This window comes from Cryptococcus neoformans, chromosome 12 (assembly GCF_000149245.1).
Source record: "Cryptococcus neoformans var. grubii H99 chromosome 12, complete sequence".
Taxonomy (NCBI): domain Eukaryota; kingdom Fungi; phylum Basidiomycota; class Tremellomycetes; order Tremellales; family Cryptococcaceae; genus Cryptococcus; species Cryptococcus neoformans.
Window position 1 is genome coordinate 739,877 of NC_026756.1, and position 16,267 is coordinate 756,143.

Below are 16,267 nucleotides of genomic sequence, written 5' to 3' on the forward strand. Positions count from 1 at the left end.
CATGCATGCGGTAGGTTACGTAATATTTTCGGTCTTCTCCGACAGAGCTGATTTTCATCTCGGGTCCGCGCTGCCTTCCCTCCCGCCTGTGTCCCTTTTTCGTCAAGCATGTTCTATCGGGCGGGCCTCTTGCCACGGCCAAACAGTAACGGTAAGCCTGCTTAGAAGTAGGCGGTTGGGCGGCATTGGCTTCTCTGCAGATCGATAGCTCGAGTTGTCGCTTATGGATGGATGATTGTATAAATAGCAGTCGCCAATTCTATCTGAACCGGTCTTATAATTCTGTCCGGCCACTGCCCTGGAGTCCAGATACTAGATAGGCGTAAGCCAAACTCGGCCCTCTCGTTCCACTTATATCACCCACCGTCAACAAAACCGTTACTGTTCATTCTACATCTACTACCCCCACCACTCTTCATCACTATGACGGTCACACTTGACAAAAATGCCATCCCAGCGGTCGGCAGCGAGGCCACTGCACAGGGAGAAGTTCAGAGTGGGAGACAAATGACTGGTCTTCCACTCGAATCAGGATTCTGCCTTTCGCTTTGGCTTCAAACGGTTCGAAATAATCCTCTTTTGAATCACCGCACGACTGAGGAGCTTCCAAAAGAGGCTGAAGTTGTCATCATTGGATCTGGCGTGAGTCCCACCGTCTGTTGCGTCGCGGTTACGAGCGTTGATGTGTGTTGTATCTTTTTAGATATCAGGATCACTCTGTGCATTGTCCCTTCTTCAAAGCCCCGACCCTCCGAAATCCGTTGTCATACTCGAAGCTCGAGAGCTATGTTCAGGAGCGACAGGCCGTAACGCCGGACATTGCAAGGTATGTATTATGTTCTTTTGACGCCCCTCTCGTCAACTCTACTAACACGCATACTTAGCCCGATCAATGGCGAGGTTTCACAAAATATCAAAAGCGTCATGGTACAGAGCAGGCGTTGAAGGTGTGTATCTTACGAGGTCATTGATGGACATTGGTTGATCTATTGCAAGATTCTCAAAAACGAGCAAGATACTTGGGAGTCGATGGCGGCGTATGTGAAGAAACACAACGTGGAATGTGATTTTTGGATTGGCAAGACGGTGAGGAAAGTTTTCTCGCATGATTCAGTGGGTTGCTCATCATTATGCCATTACAGCTAGACGTCTGTATGACAGATGAAGTGGCTGAAGCCGCGGCTAAAACTTTCTCAGACTACATGGAAGCAGGTGGTGACATCTCAAAGATTGAGGTCACAACGGACAGCAACAAGGCTGAAGAGGTAAACTCGCTACTCCGTCGAGTACACGAACCTCGGGTTGACATATGATAGGTCTCTCGACTTAAGGGCGCAAGGGCTGTGTACGCCTGGGATGCCTCGACTCTCCACCCCTGGAAGCTCGGTGAGTCTCCTCATCAGTTTGCATATCGTCGTTGCTAACTGACGCGACTTTGACTTTGCTTAGTGGCCCACATCGTCCAGCAAGCTCTCGATCTCGGGCTCAGCCTCCAAACTTGGACACCCGTGACTTCCATTTCCGGCTCGGCCCATCAATGGACTGTCCATACCGATCGAGGAAGTATCATCACCGGCAGAGTCGTACACACCACCAACGCCTATGCCGGGTTTTTACTTCCTGAAATGGAGGGCGCTATCCGTCCCACACCTCACATGTACGTATTCCTTACTTCTCACCCAGCCCCATTCTTCGGCGCTTAACCCGCTCGCCTTACTTACTCACCTTTGTCCAATTTATCTCTTTTAGGTGCGACAAAGTCATCCCTCCGACCTCTTACTCTGGCACAAAATCCCTCCAAAACTCTTACGCCGTCATTTACCCCACCGGGCTGTATTCTATTAATGCTCGCTTGAATGCTGATGGTGCTGTCCTCTTTGGCGGCTCAGCGCCGAACCAACAGAGATTGTTGGACTATGTAGCGGAAGACCTGAAGAATAGGCAGACGGATGATAGCTTGACCAACTTCGAGCCGGTGACCGAGGCTGTGAGAAAGTTGGGTAGGGAAGGATTTGAGTGGTGAGTCCTTTCTTTTGTCTACGTCCCTTGATGCAGAAGATATGGAAAACTGAAGATAGACTGTTATGTAGGGATCTTCCAAAAGGCGCAAAAGGCACAACGGCGAGGTACGACTATTCATGGAGTGGTATCATCGGTCGGGTAAGTCATCGCACACACTCTTCCACTTTCAGCTGCCTGCCTCTTCTAACGTGCTTCTCAATATAGAGTGCGGATGATGTTCCGTTCATTGGCGCGGTACCAGATAAGCCAGGGCAATGGATGTCGTGCGGACATAACGGTCACGGAATGGTAAGTGCACTCCCTTCCCCACCTTCCTGACTTCTTCCGACTTGTTTATCGATAATGTACACTAATCATCGTCTTTTTATATCTCATAGGCGCGTATCTTTACTGCTGCACCGGCGCTCGCTAAAATGGTGCAAGGTGCTGCCTGGGCCGAAGCAGGCTTGCCACAATGTTTTGAAATCACCAAAGAGAGGTTAGAAAAGCTGCGTACCTAAGATCTGAGTAATTGGACCTCGATAAAACAAATGGGGGAAATGGGGAACTGAGGAAATAAGTGATCTTGAGGGAAAATGATTGATGATTACTTTCGGTTTCTTTCAGTTGTTTTATAGATTTCGTTCTTTCTGTTTCAAGTTGTGACACCTGTTACTGTTTTTTATGCGGATGAAATCACACGTTCTCACACCTTATTATCGACTGCATTCCCTTTTTGTCCCTTTTTTGCCCATCTAAATCTAAATCCAAATCTACTTGCAGTCTATTATAACGATGATGTCGATGACTATAACCATTAACCTCCTGGCTTTCATTATACCCGTTCTTATCCATGATATACTTTCGAATTCACACTCCTCCCCTACTGAACGCTTCCGTAGCCAGTTTTGCAGTTATCGAGGGCAAGAGATCCCGATCCGCTCTGCGATATGTATCAGCTCCAACAGCATATATCTACAGCGTAAATATGCACTCACCCTTAAATAACAGACCTTCGCCTCGATACACTCTGCACTCGTACAGTTTGGACTTAACGAAGACATCTTTCCTTGATGAGCATTATACAGCTCTACGAGCGCACCACCATCATTCTCCATCTCCTCAGAAACGAGGTGTCACCAGGTAGCGTTGAGAGGGGCATTGTCAGGCCAGGATATATTGTCGCCGTAGGCTTGACGCGTGTTGTATTCGTAAACATAAGAAGGTCCGACTTCCAGCTGACCATCGAGAGAGGAGTATGTTGAGACGTTTGAATACCAGCTAACGATTGCATGAGAGCTGGTTCTGTTGCTTTAGATCAAAGGACGTACGTATGGGCATCAAGGATGTCCCAGGTCTCGGCATCCACTTCATATAGTCGGAAGCCGGAATTGACTACAAATCATCTTAGTAAGAAACGCATCTTCAAAACAGAAGGGCAAAACTTACGATCTGTTAGAGGGGTGATGGAAGGTCCGATCCATCCGACATTCTGCGCCGTCTCAGCAGACATCTTCGTCCCATTGTTCGCGTAGTAAATCATATGTTGATCTTCATGTGTGTGCCCCCAGAAGAGACCAGCGATCACATGTGAATACCTGTCAATGATTTGATAGAAAATGTCGGTAGGCCCGGGCAGAGGGTTTGTACCATCATACCCACTAAGAACGTGTCCGACAATGTACGCTCGAGAGTTGCAATCTTCGGCTTCTTACAGTTCCTCGGCTAAAAATTTGAGGAAGCCAAAGTTATCAGGATGAGTAGAGTTGATGTAAGCAAATATATTGGCGCGGTACCAGAGATCGGTATTGATGGTAATGATCTTGAGGTTTGTCGCATGTTGAATGGTGTAAGCACCATAATGGCTATTAAACATGTGTGAACAAATCCTACAACGGGACTCCTTGCCGAGTACAACTTACGTCTTAACCTTTTTAGCAGTTTCTCCATCAATCCATCCCTCGCTCTCCAACAATCCTGCAAGATGCTCATAGTTCCAACTCGATTGCTTTCTAAGTTTTCCTGTAAGGGAAGAAGGTGCGTCGAATGCTTGCTGATAGGAGTCGTGGTTACCGATAGCGGCGTACAGAGGAGAGGTGGGGTTGAGAGTCTGTTTCCAAAGGTCGTACAGAGCTAAAATATTCTAATAAGTTATCGCATACTCATCTGCGATGGGCTCGACTCACCTGTCTCCGTATACTCGACGTAATCCCTACTCAACTCGTAATAAGGGTCATGAGACACCATATCTCCCGTGAAGATTGTCATATTGAATGCATCATCTTCATCTGTTCCTGTCAGCACCGGGATCGCTTCCACTGCAGCTGCACCGAGAGCCCAAGGTGTATCGCATAGGAAGTAACCGAACCGAGGAGCAGGAACGGAGACAGTATAATTGGAGTTGAGGGATTCTACCGGGTTGCCGCGACGGCAGCAAAGGCCGGAAGTGCAGTTACCTCTGTAACTGTTCAGCGTTGGACATCAAGAGGACAGAGATGGAAAATAGACGTACTCAGATCCCGTAGTATATCGAGGATCAATATGGAAGTCCGACATATGCTAAGGCGTAGAACGTCAGCACCGAGGGATCGCCTATCCTAGTCTGTACTTACTAAAACCTTGATTCGATCCGTCCCTTTGGGAACAGGGGGCTTCGCGTTGGTAGGTTTTGGCTTGGTCCAGAAATCGCTGGCGTTAAAGGTTGGACTGTCTGTTTATTAGCGTTTGTTATAACCATCTGTACGAGTATCCTATTACTCACAGTGGGGGCCTTGCGCATTCGCTTTTCGTGATGAAGTTTTGACACAAATACTGACCATCGTAACCAGATACGTCGGCGTACGCAAGAACTTGAGCGTAATATGGGCCTTGAGCATTTGCGGTATACACATTACATCCTGCCTCGGAGGCGAAGTCGTAGTGGTTACAGAGCGACACTAAAAGGTCCGGGACGAGCTGCACATATGTAAGCTCAAATCCTCTTGGCAGCTGATGTACTCACCTCTGGGGCCCTTTTGGCAAGAGAGCTGGCAGCAGTGAGAGCATCGATACACTTGGAACAGTTTGATGGAGTGTCTCCAATGACAATGATTTTGATTTGATCGGTTACATTCTGGTATAAGCTAGTGGCGGCGGAACCATGCAGTCTGGTAGGTGGATAGTACAAAGGATCTGCAGTGTCGTTCGTAGAAATAGTGTCGGGATCTGTAAGCTCGAGCGGATAGGTTTTGTTCTGTATGCAGGGTCAAGAAGCTGTGAATGAATTCAATATTAGAAGGACACTCACAAGAACTCTGTCCGAAATCTTGGGCTGCACTTGGGACGCTGTCTGGGTAGGGTCATTGTAATACTCCGAAAAGAAGCTTGTTGGGAAGGCACCTGATCGATAACATCAGCGCTCGAGCTTTTTGGAGAATTATGACTTAATTCACCTGGAGCTGTGTATGCCGTCGGACCCAGTGTGATCTGTTCGGCCGTGGTAAACCTAACAACGCCCAGAAGAGCAGCCAAGACTGCGAAGTTTGACATCCTATCGTGCGGTTTCAACGGAAAACCTCCAACTTTTATCATCTCTAGTCCTTATATACTCTTGATCAAGAGCACGTTTACGAAGATAGGCTTTCCTCCGGCAAGGGACTATAAAGCGGCTAGCTTCTTTTTGCTGAGAGCCTGCTTAACAGGAGTCGTCATTTGTGGTCCAGGTAACCGACCTGAATGATGAGCGAAATCCGATAAAAATTGATAACGCTAGAAATTAGGGGGCCCAGTAACGTGGTTGGCTGGTACCGAAGAGAACGTGCTTGGTCTGAATATGAGGCACAATCTAATCCGCTCGTAAATATTGCGTTTGAATTTCCTTCGGGCCGATAGAGAGATTATTACTTCGCACTTTGAGAGAGAATAGCAGGATTACCGAGCCTACATTATACCCCTTCTATGTCTTCTATGATCTTCATTTCTGCCATTTTGTATTCTTAAATGCGATTATTCTCCAATTAATAAGACCCGATAGTCAATGACGCGAGCCGACTTGTGATGACAGAGACAGACGTTGGTGAGAGGGAACGAAGGATACTATCAAATTTCTGATAGACAGAGCACTCAGTTTGTTCGATGAGACGAAATGAAGGATTGCTGTAGTTAACGAAGTTATAAAAAGAATGAAGCGTGCTTCGTTGAAACTGGAAAGCCAGAGCGAGCAACTGGCCCGGCGGCCGACAACCTCGATCATCTTCTTATTTAATTATCTCCTGGGATATTTTTCTGACAGGTTCAATCGCCATAATGAAAAACGACAGGTACGTCTGACTGTTGTAGCCGATTTTGCTAAAATAAATCTCCTGGCAGACAATCTTCATTGCTTCAATGTTTAGACGGAGCCGGAAGCTTGGCAATGTTCTACATTGCAGTCTTTGATTCCATTACAGAGCTCTTCAAGCAGGCTTTGCTGTTTCATCATGTACGGTTTGCTGATGATCCCTCTGCTACGTATGCTGCCCTATATCCCTGCCAGTACTTGCAAGGAAAATCATGCACGAACAGGTGTCAGTGGCAAAGATATAAAAATATTTGAGTCCTTATGGACTCCGCTTGCACCTCCATTCCGATATCGATACATCAAGGAAGTTAGTCCTCGTTGGATATGATTTTGAATGGGTGGATTCGGAGCCTTTTTTCTTAGGACATCCACGCATGCCAGACGCTGTTGCGGAGGTTGTACGTATCTCCGTTCAGTGACTTTCAATTATAATGAGTCCGCTGCAGTATTCTAATGATTCTGCCTAATAAAACAAACTGATATAAAAGCTTACTCTGCAATCGGGCAATTGTTCTTATCATAAAAAAATTTTGGCAGCGCTAGCCGAACAAGTCATTATTCTTGTGTGCTGTTTTTAACTTCATATCTCTGTCACGAACGCCCAGAAGATTGTCGAAATAGTAACTATGGCAGACTCAACACTGCCAAGTGCATCATCCTCGACCGCGGTTTTCCGATCTGAGCCGCCCAAGAAGGCCACTCGGTAAGCCATGACGAAGTCTGTGGTTCCTTTAATCTCATCTAATTCATGTTTGTCGTTTCTCCAGTTCGAGAAATGGATGTCTCGTATGCCGGAGCAGAAGGCTGGTGGGTTATAATGTCCTTATTGCTAAATTGGATGGATTGCTAATCACGGTGTAGAAATGCGATCTCGGTTCGTCACTTTAGTTTCTGCGATGACATTTACTGATTTGCTGCCATCTAGAAAAGCCAGAGTGTAGACGATGTGTAAACTACGGCGCCGAGGTTAATTTCTTATAAAATTATCTATAATGCATGAAAAGAAACTAACGATGGGCCTGTAGTGCGTCTATCCTGCAAAAAAGCCATTCAACGCCGAGGCAGTCGATGAAAAGCTTCGTAAACGACACAAAAGGAGTAAATCCACCGCTTCGCCTTCCCACTCTGATATCACTCCCGACGCATTCGTTCCCATCCCACCAATTCCAATGGCTCGCCCAATCCAATCGGATGAGCCTATGTTAAACGGCTTTGCGTCCTCCCAAACCACTCCGCTCACAGCGACGACTCCCATCTCTTCCTATCCCACTCCCTTCCCTCTCCCTGCTTCCCATCCCCATCTACCCCCAAATTCCACACCAGCCTATAGTCCTATCACTGTTCCAACTGGTCGAACACCCTTAGCCCAAGTCAAAGCGATGGAGCCTATGGAGCTTCTTATGGCTCTTTGTCGCGATACGCGTATGGGTCAATTTTTCTCTGGTCCTGTCGATCCGCCTGATTTCTTGAGGGATGCTTTCCCTGTAGAAGAGGAGTTGAGATGTGTAGGTCCTCTGTTGCGTAGACGGACATGCCAAGAAGTTGACAAAGCCAGTTTCATCACTGCTTCACATACACCCTCTCGACGATGGTGGTACAAGAAGAGTTCAACCCATGGGTCGAACAGGTCGTACCACTTTTCTTATTTCCAACAGGCGAAGCACCTTTGAGCATAGCAGCCTTGCGATTCGGCACTCTCGCTACCGGTGCTGTGCATCTCTCCTCGTACGCTTTTTTTCTGTCTTTGAAGAACTTGCTGATCATTTGGAATGGTGCGACTTGGACAGATTAGAAGAAAAAGGCAGTGCACCTAACACGTACGGCCAAACACGTGGTTTGGGCCTTCGATATAGGGATGAAGCTGTAAGGTACCTTCGCGCGGCGCAGAATGTACCAGAAGAAATGGCATCGGATGTGTTCCTGTCGGCTTGCATGATGGTTTCTCATGCCGATGTAAGTCATTGCTTTTAGAGAGGGACGGTGCTGATTACATGGGGCTCATAGTTACTAGGCGCGAATCACTGCTGGAGAGAAGTTTTGAGGCTTGCACATGCGTCAGTCAGATTTCGAGGCGGGTGCGAGAGAGTTTTATTTGGAAATTCAAGGGATGCCGATCCGTCAAGCGATGGTGATGGCCGTCAGCCGACGCCGCTGAGAGTTTGCTTGATCGAACATCTCGTGCTCGTTGATATCTTTGGTAAACCTTCAAATTCTTTCATCATTATTGCAGCAGGTCTAATCGTAACCATAGCGTCAATGACGACCGGCCAACGTTGCGTGGTTTTGACTGAATCATCATACTGGTGGGAGAAACTCAGAAAGAACGATTTTTCTCTCCCCGATGTAAGTGCTTTTCCTCCCTCATTTGTTACAAACATTTATACTATCTCTTTCACAGACGGTCGAACGTAGCTCTGGTATTCATCGGAGCATCTTCCCCCTCATTGTCCGGGCCAATAACCTTCTGTGGGAGTATTCCAACCTCTCAAAATGCATCTCCCCGCCTTCTCCTTCCGTCTACCTTTCTTCTCTTTCTCCAATTCCCGACCTTACTGGACGAGCCCTGAAATTAAGCGCCGAGCTCTCACAATGGCGAGAAGCGGTCTTTCCGACAATAAAAGACAAGAGATCCAGAGCTGGGTCATTAGCGCTGTGGCATGGGCTTCAGATCATGGTGAAAAGGGAGTTGATGAGGAAGGACCGGGGGGACGAAGGGGTGCAGATGCATGCAGCTGAGATACTGGAGATCTGCGAAGAGGTGGGTGTTAAGGTTGAGTATATGAATTGGGTAAGTCTCCTTTCCTTTCGCATTTACCTTCCCTTTCCTAGCTAACCCAGTTTCTAGCCGTTGCTGATATCATGCTCCGTCCTCCTCTCCCCGCCACACCGTCAACGCGCGCGCGAGATCCTCAAATCATTCATCTACCAATGTTCCTACGAAGTCGCCATGGTCGAGTCTGTTGCGGAAGAGTGCTGGAGGAGGATAGATGACGGGATGGACGATGAGGGAAGTTCATGGAGGGAAGTTTTGATCGAGATGGGATGTGCGGTTTTGTTAGGATAAGAGGTGAATAGGGTAAGGATTATGCGGTTTGGGGATGGGAGATACATGGGCAAGATATGCGATTAAGCATAGGAGCTGGAAGCAGCGCGTAAGTTGAGTTTGATCCTATAGCGGAGGATAAATTACGTTTATCGATCTTTGCACGCAAAGTGGTCATCATTCCAGCCATCTCGAGATAAATGGATGAAACCCTCCATCTTATGGTTGGGATGGAATGAGTAAGATATTTCATTGTTTTGTGCCGTAAATTGTATGAGAAGGACAACCGATAGTAGTAGGCATTACGATGTATCCTGCGGCGGACCAGTACTACATGGGCAGCGATTTGTAAGACCTTACTTGAGCTGCACGGAGCAGAAGCGTGACAGATTCTTCTCAATTACGACCACATATGAGACACTTCTGACTCAGTTGCGTCTTCACATCACTTTGGGAATCCTTTCTCGAATCCGCCCGCCTTTCTCGTCAACCACCTAATTCAACAAACGACCATTAGCGGAACCTGTGATAGCCATAAATGTCTCTTGGGTTTCAGACTAAATTGCTGTAAATATGACATCAATTACTGCATGTAATCTCAGGTGAATCTACTGGCTTACAGTGCAAGGAGAGTCACCACCCATGTCTATGTGTGGCAAGGGTTTTTGTCTTGAAGTCCCGAAGGGTCTTCCCAAATGCCGAAAGCTCGTCATCCATGGTTTTAATAACCGCGTGTAGGTGTAATTTAACCAGAGCAAACCACACATTCACAGAGTAATACCATGCAGTTTTGTAACTGCTGAAAAGCCTAGAAGGCACCCTGAGATAACAGGCAACAACGAAACATTACACTGCATGTCTTAATCTGTACTACGTACAAATGTTCGCTCAATAGTTTACAGTGGTTTATCAGTAACAAACAAAACTCACGGGGAGAACTTCGTTACTCGTATTCTCTAGCCCTTATTCCCCAGGCGGCCTTGACATTATCTCTAGTTTCTGAATAGCGACTTCAAAACGGGGAATGCGAGCGAGCGAAGCTAGATTGAAGATTGACGAAAAAGTGCTGGAGATAAACATACTATCTTGAGTAACTACGTTTATCACAGATGGAACTTCGGTCAGCAGGTCTTCGTGGTTAGAAAGAAAGAGATATTTGATCCGATTGCTCATTCATTTTGTGTACCTTGTTGTGTACTATTGTCCTCTATCCATCGTTCGGTGTATGTTTAGTCCCTAATTCTGTCACATGATTTATCCACCACATCCGGATCCTACAAGGTCCCATCCTGACAGACAAGCAAGCAAGCAAGCAACAGCGCGAAGACTAGAGGCTGGTGGAAACCTTGTCGAATATGAAAATAGCGGACCACAAGCGGCCCGCTGAGTTCGAAATGCACTACTTCGGTGTAACTCAGCACAATGCCATCATACTACTTCTATGTTGATCTCCGGGAGAGTTTCATGCTTATTCTATACAGCTATCATTTTACATCAATCGAATAAAGTTTAGATACCACTTTTTCGGGCAACCATCCTCAGTCATTCTCTCGAACATCTGACGGCTCGACAATATACCGTTGTTCCCTTTGCTCACCTCCCCTCGGATAGGATCGACTTTATACAAATATGTGGAGCGTTATATCCTTTTTTTCTCGATTCTCATGCCGCCTCTTCGTCAAGTCTAAAAGTAGATTGTTAAGATGGCTCTACATACCGTAACCCCTGTGATCGTGGAGGACGAAAAGATTGACATCGAGCATGTGGAAGACGCAAAGGTGGATAACGGTTTCGACCCTGATCTAGTTATCAAATCGCCTTTCGAGGACTTGTCTTTCTTTGTTACACTCAGAACCTTCAAGAAAGCGACCTTCCTCGCTCTTTTGGCTGCTTTCTCCGCTGCTGCCGAGTGAGCCATTCAAGCTTGTCACTCTGAAAGGTAGAACAGTTAGTGATGAGCAAATGAATATAGTGGATATCAGATTGCAATGACCGGTTCAATTATCGCGAACAAAGGATTCATCAAGACATACGGTACTGCCTACAACAGCGCAGGAGAGTTGATCTTGGATGCAAACGTTCTCGCCGCATGGGGAGGTGTTCAGAGTGCAGGCCAGGGGTTCGGTATGCTTAGCATGCATTTGTAAGTACCCGCATCTCTGTACTCATATTGGAGTGCCTCTAATTTCTCTTTCCAGCATCGCTGATAAGTTTGGTCGAAAATGGGCATTCTATGGGCTCTGGCTCGCTCTCGTGGTCGTATGTACCCTACGTACTTGATTGTTATATTAACTAATGTTCATATCAGGGTGTCACTTGTGAGACTGTTGGGAGGCACTGGCAAGTTTGGCTCGTTGCCAAGCTCGCTTCGGGTTATGGTGTCGGCAGTGTTCAATTCCTCACCGGTACATACATCACTGAGATTGTCCCCTCGAGAACAAGAGGTTTTATTCTTATATTTTATAGTATCTGGTCGGTGCTCCCCAACATAGAGAGTCATTACATGAGCCTTCTAACGATCTGAGTAGGTATGCCATTGGTCAGCTTTTCGCCTCTGCAGCCCTGAAGGTTCTTGCCGATCAACAGCCGTACAATTTCCTCGATTTGATCTATACTGAGTGGGCAATGATAGTGAGTCGTATCTTGAGTTGGACCCCTAGGTATCTGGCTAATTATCGTCGAAGGGAATCATGATCATGGTATATCTTTACCTTCCCGAATCGCCTTGTGAATCTCCTCTGGACCATCCATATACTCCACGGCTGACCAAGGACCGTAGGGTGGTGTGCGAATCACGACAAACATGATCGCGGCAGAGCCATCGTTGGACGCTTAAATGGAGGGATCGAGGGCTACGACGTTGATTTTCATTATAGTCTCATCAAAAAAACGGTGGATAATGAGAAGGCTCAGAAGAGGGCTGCGTTAGGCGCTGACCGAGGAGTTTTGAAGGGTCTGTGGGATTGTCGTGAGGTGTTTACTGGTGCAAATGGGGTAAGCAACTATTCAATTTTATTGTGAAGATGCATCACTAACACACTTCATAGTTCCGTACTCTGGTGGCATTTTATCCAGCGGCTATCCAACAGATGTCTGGTCTTGCGGTCGTGAGTAATGTTGAACATAACTCGAGTGATTACTCACTTTTGAACCTTAGCTCTCCAATTACTCAAGTTACTTTGCCCAAGTAGCAGGTTTCTCAGACCCTTTCGTCTTTTCTCTCCTACTCGCGTTAGCCCCTTCTGCATCATCATTTGCCGATTCCTCGCTGATGAAACTTAAAGTATTGTCGGTATCATTATCACAATTCTTATCTGTCTCACTACAGATTTCATTGGTCGACGGGCGATCTTCTTGGGAGCAGTGGTGGTAACCTGGTGTATGCTGATCATTGTCGGAGGGATGGGCTTGATAAAAAACCCAAGTCACAGTACAAACCAACTCGTCGTAAGTTGGACGCTTCATAATTCGATCATCTTGGGACTCACTTTATTATGCAGCTTTTCTTTTCACTTGTTTGGCGAATGTCTTCTACTTGTCTTGGCACCCTTGGTTGGTCCTATGTCGCAGAAACTGGCTCAGGCCGTCTTCGAGCGATTACGGCAGGTGTATCGGCTGCTGGAGGGGTTGCGATTGGAACATTATTCAGTACTACGGTCCCGTACATGGTATGTTTTATCCAGTTCTTTACTCACACTCTCGCTAGTCGTGTTTTAACTATTTATTTTTAATAGCTCAACGCCAACTACGCCAACTGGGGTCTGAAGACTTGCTTCTTCTTCGCCGGTGTATCTGCACCAATGTGTGTTGCCGCGTTCTTCATCATGCCCGATACAAGTAAACGTACGCCCGCGGAACTGGATGAGATGTTTCAGAGGAAGATCAAACCATGGAGGTGAGCGTATCTCCATTTATCAATTTACTTTCACACTCGATGTCAACGCAGGCAATGCTGATATGCGTTGTATAGGTTCCGAAGCTACGTCTCTGATGCGCAGAAGGCCTTGCAAGCGGAGAAGGAGCGAACAGGCGAGACGGACGCTGTTACGTTGCAGAACGCTACCAACAGAAGGTAGCGTTGTGAGGCTACGATATTGACGGCGTCTACGTCTCTTTCATTTCTTGGTAAAACAGTATTACAGCTTGTTCGTTTGTTATGTCTCCTTTGATAAGGTGTGTTAAGGTTGATACGTTTTCTTGTTTAATAAGGCGCTTTGGGTACAAGAAAAAGAGTAATCGAGTGATGTGATATCCATGCTCAATGTTATAAGGCGCATTTGATAACTAATCTATGAAGAAGTCTTGTGAAGATACAACTATAACACCGAAAGAAGCCCATCGTACACTACCCTCAAAGGAAGACCATGAGACCTGAACACGTCCCTACGTATCCTAATCTAATCTAATCTCTAATCTCTTCAAAACTCCTACCATCTGTACCCTGTGCACTCCCTAGACCATCCAAGCTGTCTAACTGTCATCTAAATCAATGCTGATTTGACCTCGGCATCGGCTTCAACGTCCTTCTCGTTGTTCTTGAGAGGAGTTTGGTAGATACCATACGCCGCGCCATAGTCTTCTTCGGGATTGAGGAGGTCATGGATGGGCGCATCGACGTGAGATTCTGTCGCGGGGAAAACGTAATTCAAAACAAGATAGACTGTGAGGGCAACTAGAGAAGTCAAAGTGGAGTCAGTTACAATCCTCCTAGCAATAAAGAAAAAAAAAACACAGGACACAAAAAAAAAGACACGAACTTGTGTTACCGACAATGTTGGAGACCATGTAAACATATTTGATGTTCCCGATATCAATGCTTGCGTTAATCGCATTAACCATACCAGGCAAGTTGGGTGCCACAGCAGCGGACAATGCGATATACGCTCTCCAGTTCCATCCCTTTGAGAACCGATAGATACCATGCGGCTTGTAGAGTTCATAGATGTCAACCTTTTGCTTCTTGACGAGGAAGAAATCGGTGACCATAATGACGGCGATGGGAGCAAGCACGATGGAATAAGAAGACATGAAAGTGAGGAAGTTGGAAGCGGTAGCAAGGACCTTCCAAGGGACAAAACCCCAGACACCGATGGTGACAGCGATGAGTTGGCCACGCTGAATGTTTATGTACTTGGGAGCGAGTGAAGTCATGTCGTTGGCGGCGGAAATGGAGTTGGCAGTGATGTTGGTGGTGACGTTACAGAGAGCCCAGACGAAGGAGGCGAGGAACATGGCACAGCGACCACCGGCAGAGGTGTTCCAAAGAGCCTAATGAGAAGACAGATTTGTTAGGGACTAGTAATTTAAAAAGGAGAGGGGAGGGTACTCACAACAATGTCGTAGGGCTGATAGTAAGAGTTCTCAGAACCATAAACGTAGCTCGCGCAGGAGGCAGTGATGGAAGCGAAGAAACTCAAGCCAGCGTAAAGGATAGGGAAGACGAGAAGTTGGATGTAGGAGGCGGAGGGCTTTTTGCAGTATCGAGAGAAGTCACCGATATTGACACCTAAGTGAAAGAAATGCGTGAGTCAATTTTTCGCAAGAGGGAGTAGATAAAGGGGAAAAGAAATGAACATACTGAGAGTAGCCCAAGTGGATTGGGCAGCGGTGACGGCATACATGAAAGCCTTAAACCTTGGGATACCACTTGCAGCCCGGTTTGCAGGGGAGCCCAAAGCTTCTCCCGCGTGAGAACCAGCCTTGACAAGAGCCTACCATCATCATCAGCATTTGAGCCAAAACCTAGGAAGGGGAAGGAAACGTACCCAAATCATAGTACCAACAGCAACGATAACGACCAGGAATGCCTTGGCATTGAAAACCCACTTGAGTTTCGAAGGGTGAATGAAGATGAAGGGGAACTGAAGCAACCTATCGGTTCAGAGATCGTAAGTTACCACTTACATGGTCACAATGACTAGCCAGGAGGACTTACCAGAACAAAAAGAAAGACAAAAAGTCAACAGAAGTAGCACCTTGGCTGGCGGGGATGGTGTTCTTGAGATTCGCATATTGAGGCCATATGGCTTCGATCATGAGACTAATAAACACTCCACCACTGTTCGTTAAACGTCAGCATAAATATCTTGGCTAGTGAGAAACGGTAAGAGACATTGACATACGACCAAGAATTGATACTGAGCCAGAAACAAGCACAAGCCATCCGGGAAAAGACGACGAACTTGGAACCCCAGTAGCCGTAGACCGATCGAGAAGTGATAGCGAAAGGCGTATGGATCTACAAGTGGGCATGTCAGCAATGAAATGGTGGGTAACATAGCGTTGGAGGATTTACCTTGGCACCAATGATACCATTGGCTAAATTGGCATGCTTGGTAAGCGATCGACGTTGCCGAAACCATACAAGAATGAAGTTTTTGGAACTCACCAGTGATAACGATCGCAACCAAAAACCCACCAACATACATCGCAAGACAACTTTCCCACCACGTCAATCCCATCTCGACAAATGAACTTGATGTAGCCCATCCACCAGGTGTGATTAAATCGGAAATCCAGTAGGCGAAGAAGGTCCAAGATGTCCATCGACGATGCTCCAAGGGCGCAGGATCCATATCTGGAGGTCATTGTCATTACACCCTGTCTAATGGAGCATCGACGGGACAAGAGCACGAAAGGGCAAGAAAGGAATGGATGCTAACCCTTGTTACTCCATACTTCCTCGGGAGCAATACAAGAATCCTCCTTGGGTAAAACCCATGCGGAAGGGCGAGTGAGACGGTTTCTAATGGTTTGCGTGATAGCCATCTTGGGGCAAGCGGCGGTGTGGGAAGTTGTGTAGTGTGTCGGGAAGCTGGCAGTCACAGAATGCTCGACTACCAGACGAGAATGGGAAAGAAATGGCTCTACCAAAATGCATTCGAAGAGAAAAGGGAATACAAATT

The 16,267-nt window shown here is 46.7% G+C and overlaps 5 protein-coding genes; 3 read left to right on the forward strand and 2 right to left on the reverse strand.

The window, feature by feature from the left end:
• Window positions 1-100: 100 nt before the first annotated feature.
• On the forward strand, window positions 101-2,829 carry CNAG_06250 (hypothetical protein). XM_012197673.1 has 11 exons: window positions 101-642; window positions 704-826; window positions 885-947; window positions 997-1,086; window positions 1,143-1,265; window positions 1,317-1,386; window positions 1,450-1,657; window positions 1,750-2,019; window positions 2,091-2,160; window positions 2,227-2,310; window positions 2,400-2,829. The coding sequence occupies exons 1-11, from the start codon at window positions 424-426 to the stop codon at window positions 2,520-2,522; spliced, it is 1,443 nt and encodes a 480-aa protein (XP_012053063.1). The 5' UTR covers window positions 101-423; the 3' UTR covers window positions 2,523-2,829.
• Window positions 2,716-6,135, reverse strand: CNAG_06251 (ser/Thr protein phosphatase family protein). The gene is made up of 14 exons (XM_012197843.1): window positions 5,924-6,135; window positions 5,433-5,857; window positions 5,288-5,379; window positions 5,003-5,233; window positions 4,763-4,956; window positions 4,614-4,707; window positions 4,514-4,560; window positions 4,188-4,459; window positions 3,924-4,134; window positions 3,717-3,866; window positions 3,451-3,662; window positions 3,333-3,396; window positions 3,000-3,282; window positions 2,716-2,944 (listed from the first exon to the last, which is right to left on the reverse strand). The coding sequence occupies exons 2-13, from the start codon at window positions 5,527-5,529 to the stop codon at window positions 3,138-3,140; spliced, it is 1,809 nt and encodes a 602-aa protein (XP_012053233.1). The 5' UTR covers window positions 5,530-5,857; window positions 5,924-6,135; the 3' UTR covers window positions 2,716-2,944; window positions 3,000-3,137.
• Window positions 6,136-6,802: 667 nt separating this feature from the next.
• CNAG_06252 (hypothetical protein) lies at window positions 6,803-9,836 on the forward strand. XM_012197844.1 has 11 exons: window positions 6,803-7,022; window positions 7,087-7,126; window positions 7,181-7,193; window positions 7,245-7,285; window positions 7,345-7,824; window positions 7,875-8,044; window positions 8,107-8,272; window positions 8,324-8,516; window positions 8,571-8,662; window positions 8,718-9,107; window positions 9,165-9,836. The coding sequence occupies exons 1-11, from the start codon at window positions 6,946-6,948 to the stop codon at window positions 9,381-9,383; spliced, it is 1,881 nt and encodes a 626-aa protein (XP_012053234.1). The 5' UTR covers window positions 6,803-6,945; the 3' UTR covers window positions 9,384-9,836.
• Window positions 9,837-10,850: 1,014 nt separating this feature from the next.
• Window positions 10,851-13,671, forward strand: CNAG_06253 (sugar transporter). XM_012197674.1 has 13 exons: window positions 10,851-11,271; window positions 11,335-11,505; window positions 11,561-11,621; window positions 11,671-11,834; window positions 11,891-11,993; window positions 12,047-12,089; window positions 12,142-12,356; window positions 12,410-12,469; window positions 12,520-12,593; window positions 12,647-12,809; window positions 12,863-13,030; window positions 13,097-13,257; window positions 13,333-13,671. The coding sequence occupies exons 1-13, from the start codon at window positions 11,066-11,068 to the stop codon at window positions 13,436-13,438; spliced, it is 1,695 nt and encodes a 564-aa protein (XP_012053064.1). The 5' UTR covers window positions 10,851-11,065; the 3' UTR covers window positions 13,439-13,671.
• CNAG_07917 (uracil transporter FurD) lies at window positions 13,597-16,235 on the reverse strand. XM_012197675.1 has 9 exons: window positions 15,751-16,235; window positions 15,658-15,680; window positions 15,485-15,600; window positions 15,298-15,420; window positions 15,128-15,233; window positions 14,941-15,073; window positions 14,693-14,868; window positions 14,120-14,630; window positions 13,597-14,034 (listed from the first exon to the last, which is right to left on the reverse strand). The coding sequence occupies exons 1-9, from the start codon at window positions 15,935-15,937 to the stop codon at window positions 13,844-13,846; spliced, it is 1,566 nt and encodes a 521-aa protein (XP_012053065.1). The 5' UTR covers window positions 15,938-16,235; the 3' UTR covers window positions 13,597-13,843.
• Between the last annotated feature and the right edge of the window lie 32 nt (window positions 16,236-16,267).

Coding starts and splice junctions, on each gene's coding strand:
- CNAG_06253 (XM_012197674.1), top strand. CDS start 11,066: ATGGCTCTACATACCGTAACCCCTGTGATCGTGGAGGACGAAAAGATT. Junction 12,090..12,141: donor TTACCTTCCCGAATCGCCTT/GTGAATCTCCTC, acceptor CAAGGACCGTAG/GGTGGTGTGCGAATCACGAC. Junction 12,810..12,862: donor ACAGTACAAACCAACTCGTC/GTAAGTTGGACG, acceptor TTTATTATGCAG/CTTTTCTTTTCACTTGTTTG.
- CNAG_06251 (XM_012197843.1), bottom strand. CDS start 5,529: ATGTCAAACTTCGCAGTCTTGGCTGCTCTTCTGGGCGTTGTTAGGTTT. Junction 5,380..5,432: donor GACGGCATACACAGCTCCAG/GTGAATTAAGTC, acceptor GTTATCGATCAG/GTGCCTTCCCAACAAGCTTC. Junction 3,867..3,923: donor ACTGCTAAAAAGGTTAAGAC/GTAAGTTGTACT, acceptor CATGTTTAATAG/CCATTATGGTGCTTACACCA.
- CNAG_06252 (XM_012197844.1), top strand. CDS start 6,946: ATGGCAGACTCAACACTGCCAAGTGCATCATCCTCGACCGCGGTTTTC. Junction 7,825..7,874: donor TAGAAGAGGAGTTGAGATGT/GTAGGTCCTCTG, acceptor TGACAAAGCCAG/TTTCATCACTGCTTCACATA. Junction 9,108..9,164: donor AGGTTGAGTATATGAATTGG/GTAAGTCTCCTT, acceptor CCCAGTTTCTAG/CCGTTGCTGATATCATGCTC.
- CNAG_07917 (XM_012197675.1), bottom strand. CDS start 15,937: ATGGATCCTGCGCCCTTGGAGCATCGTCGATGGACATCTTGGACCTTC. Junction 15,601..15,657: donor ATGGTATCATTGGTGCCAAG/GTAAATCCTCCA, acceptor GCCCACTTGTAG/ATCCATACGCCTTTCGCTAT. Junction 14,035..14,119: donor CAACATTGTCGGTAACACAA/GTTCGTGTCTTT, acceptor TGACTTCTCTAG/TTGCCCTCACAGTCTATCTT.
- CNAG_06250 (XM_012197673.1), top strand. CDS start 424: ATGACGGTCACACTTGACAAAAATGCCATCCCAGCGGTCGGCAGCGAG. Junction 1,266..1,316: donor ACAGCAACAAGGCTGAAGAG/GTAAACTCGCTA, acceptor GACATATGATAG/GTCTCTCGACTTAAGGGCGC. Junction 2,020..2,090: donor GGTAGGGAAGGATTTGAGTG/GTGAGTCCTTTC, acceptor ACTGTTATGTAG/GGATCTTCCAAAAGGCGCAA.